General features: G+C 41.0%; 1 protein-coding gene across 1 annotated transcript; it reads right to left on the reverse strand.

Annotated features, from left to right (window-relative positions):
- Positions 1 to 297: 297 nt before the first annotated feature.
- On the reverse strand, positions 298 to 3,434 carry RIT1 (Ras-like without CAAX 1). The gene is made up of 4 exons (XM_009891696.1): positions 3,380 to 3,434; positions 2,242 to 2,315; positions 1,588 to 1,779; positions 298 to 528 (listed from the first exon to the last, which is right to left on the reverse strand). Exons 1-4 carry the CDS (start codon positions 3,432 to 3,434, stop codon positions 298 to 300), a joined length of 552 nt encoding a protein of 183 aa, XP_009889998.1.
- Between the last annotated feature and the right edge of the window lie 289 nt (positions 3,435 to 3,723).

Below are 3,723 nucleotides of genomic sequence, written 5' to 3' on the forward strand. Positions count from 1 at the left end.
TTGGAAAGTGCAGGGACATAAACCTATCAGCATTTGTAACCAACGACATAGGAGGAACATCTGCTGGATCCACTAAAAAAATGACAACAAAAGTACAACTGTTACTGTCTCATAAGTTAAATATCCAAAATTAAGGGAATATCATTCTAAACAAAAATAATCCATAAGAGTTAAGCATTCCCTCATAAAAGTCCCAACAGGTTTAAAACATGCTGTCAAAATGTTGTCACTAAACCACTTTGGTTACAAATGGCTGTTCACAGGTTTTGTTTTATTTTGCAGAGGAATTCTCTCTGTTCAAGTGACTGAATCCTTCTTCCTTCTAAATGGTGACTTCAGTCTTTTCCACACGCTGCTTTTAGGTTTTGATTTCCTTTCCATTGCCATTACTGCTTCTTTTTCTTTCCTGCGGATTTCTCGCACAAGAGCATGAAATACATCATCAATATAATAACGGTATGCAGCTGAAGTTTCAAAAAAAGGGCAGTTGAATTCTCGTGCTAAAGCAGAGCCTTCTTCTTTGGAGACCTGAAAAATAAAAAGTTCACACTTGTCAAGAAAGACAAAACCAGAAAGTTTCTTTACCATTTCTTGTTCTTCTTGTTCTGCTTGCTCTGTAACTGTGCATGCACCCTCCGAGTTCTAGAACAGCTCGTTTCCACTCACCTCTAAATCTTTCTCTACAAAACTGTGTGTCTTTCACTCATTGCTTCTCTAGCAGTGCTACACATTCATGCAACAACAAAGTCCTCTGAAAGGATGTTCTTTGCTTGGTGCAGAATCTAGAAGCTGCCCAGCATGAGCAGCCCTCAGCCCTAACCCAAGCGTTTGTCAGTTTGCGTATTTGCTTCTCCTGGTCAAAATCCATTATGTTCGTCAAACTACTGCCCAGAACCAAGCAAAACCTTTCCAAAAAATGCCCAAAAGAACAACAACAAAAACCCCAGTCTCACGGAGGCCATAGAAGAGCAACACCCACTGCTCTTCCGGTACTTTCCGTCTCTTAGCATAGGTGTTCTACCGTAACTACCATCATTTTCCTGCTACAGCACACACTGAAAATTCATTTAATTCCAGGTATACAAACAGCACCTCCGGAACTTCTTTTCCAAAGTAAGTTTCCTTTGAGTGAAGTTCTGCTTCAAACTGTTTTCCCATAAGGTGGTAGTCACTGTTTTCTTAAGCTGAAAGTAATTTTCCTTTCTGTCCATTCTTATGCAAGTTCTCCACTATTTCGTGTCCACTCTTAGCACGCTTGCATCTGTAATTCGCACTAGTATCTGCACGTGGCTTATGGAATGCTAAATTTCTACTAACAGCATCTCCTCTCAGGAATTAAAAAAAACCCAAAAACGAAAGCCCAAGACCAGCTGACAGCAAAAGCATCAACTTGAAGACCCTACTTTTGTGATGGCTATACGCATTTGGGTACTCAACATATTGTGGGTTAAACCAATACTTCCCTACTGTTCAACTTATTATACAGTAACAATGCAAAAAAATTAAGAAAGGGAGTACAACCTCTTGTATTACCGCATTTTACAAAAGAAATAGCTTGTCATTGCAAGCCTCTTTCGTGCCATTTACCTGCCGGAGCTGTGTCAGATCAGATTTATTTCCCACCAGGACCACAGGAGTGTCATCAGTGCGTCGAACACGATAGATTAGCTGTTTGAACTCACGAACTTCATGGAAACTGCGCCGGTCTGTGATTGAATAACAGATGATAAATCCCTCGCCAGCTCTCATGTACTGGTCTCTCATGGCCGTAAATTCTGCCTAGAAACAGACAATTACATTTCAATTGCACAAACACAATCACTTTCTAATCTGCTCAGAATGGGAAACACAATATGCATTCCAAAACCAGCTGCATAGGAACTCTGTAAACAAGCCAGTCATCTATCTTCTCATCCTGTTACATACTACATATGTTTGGGATTAACACCAACTTTCCCTCGCCATAGAAATCATACCAATATGTCATTTATCGGCCAATACGTACTGCTTGTTGATCATGAACAGAGAAAGCAGTGCATGAAACCAGAATACCATCTAAGCTGCCTAAATGTAAATGGTATGATACAGATGCTATAAGCAACGATACTCAGAAGAAATAAAAGAGCTCAGAAACCAATTTGGCAGAAAAGAGAGGCACGCTTTTACAGGATTTCTGTCTCTACGCCTGACCATTACAGGCTCCTTAACATCCTCCCAATTCACTTACTATTACTCACATACCTGTCCTGCTGTGTCCAAGATATCCAGATTGGCAGGTTCATCATCAATACGTATCCGTATTTTATAAGCATCCTCTGTGAATTCATGGCACATTGGAAAGAACAAGATTGGAATACAATTGCAATACTCATTAGTCATCAATTCACAAAGAGAACGTTACACTAGAATAACATAATCTGGTAATATTAGTATACTACATTAGTCTGAGTTTTGTTTAAGAATAAATTAAATTTTTAATTGTTCTGGTGTGATTTAGTATTGTCCCAACTGTTTGCTAAAATCATGCTATCGTACATGCTACTTCTGACAGGCGCGACCACAACCTATACATTCATTTTCGACACCTTGGTGGAAAGCATGGAGTAAAAACATTACATTTTTCTCAAAGCCAGAAAATACCCGTGATTCAAGGGAAGAATGGGCCACCACCAACTGCCATTTTCTTAGAAGTGAGACAATAAATATTCTCTCCCTCTAAGTCAGCACTCCCACACTCCAACAGTCCGCTTTCAACAAGAAGCTGGCTGGTTTTCCCAGTTTTCCTTTGGCAGTGTAATTGTTGGTTGAGGATTCTCTTATACAGATGCTGCAAAAGTTATATAGCAATATAGTAAGTCATTAAGTTCTTTCATCCCTCCCAATTTCTAAAACACAGAACACAATTTGGCCAGACAAACTAATAGCAGAGAGCTGATCTATAGCGTGTAGACCAGCTTTTTTGAACAGACAACTAATAATCGCTTATCAGCAGTTTTTCATCCTTGTCTGCCAACATACAAACAAATACAGATAGCACACAGCCTGAATACGCGTGATAGGAAAACCATTAAAGATCTCAACCTCAGGATATGTATCCCAGTCCTCACAGCAGTCTCAAAACTCTTAATATCATAGAATCATAGAATGGTTTAGGTTGGAAAGGACCTTAAAGATCATCGAGTTCCAACCCCCTGCCATGGGCAGGGATGCCTCAGACTAGACCAGGTTGCCAATATCTTTACATCAGTCATCTAAACGACTTGGGTCTCAGTTTACAGCCAAATTTACAGCTTTTAATTGAGTGCTTTAAAGCAATGGACTCCACAACAGCTTAACCTGCCATGACAGGCAGCGAACAGCAAAGAGAGATTTTTCTTACCAATTGTGGGATCGTGATCCTCCGGAAACCGGTGACTGATGAACTGCATGGTCATGGCTGGAAACAAAAACCAGAGACACGATCGCACAAACCTCAGTACACATCCGCCGCTTCGGCATCCAGTGCGCGACGTGCTCGAGCACATTATTTCACTCACAGCTAACACATAACACCACAATTTAAGCAAGGCTTAAAAGAAACGCGGCAGACGGAATAAGTTAAATAACTCAGAAACGGAGAACTGCTCCCTCGTCCTCAACCAGGCACTCCGGCAGCGGTTTCTGAAGAAACAAAGCTGGAGGCGGCCAAGACGCGGAACCCGCTGACACACCGCGCTCCCGGGA

Source organism: Charadrius vociferus, unplaced genomic scaffold (assembly GCF_000708025.1).
Source record: "Charadrius vociferus isolate BGI_N301 unplaced genomic scaffold, ASM70802v2 scaffold900, whole genome shotgun sequence".
Lineage (NCBI taxonomy): Eukaryota > Metazoa > Chordata > Aves > Charadriiformes > Charadriidae > Charadrius > Charadrius vociferus.

Coding starts and splice junctions, on each gene's coding strand:
- RIT1 (XM_009891696.1), bottom strand. CDS start 3,434: ATGACCATGCAGTTCATCAGTCACCGGTTTCCGGAGGATCACGATCCC. Junction 2,316..3,379: donor GGATCACGATCCCACAATTG/GTAAGAAAAATC, acceptor ATGAATTCACAG/AGGATGCTTATAAAATACGG. Junction 1,780..2,241: donor TCTTGGACACAGCAGGACAG/GTATGTGAGTAA, acceptor GTCTGTTTCTAG/GCAGAATTTACGGCCATGAG.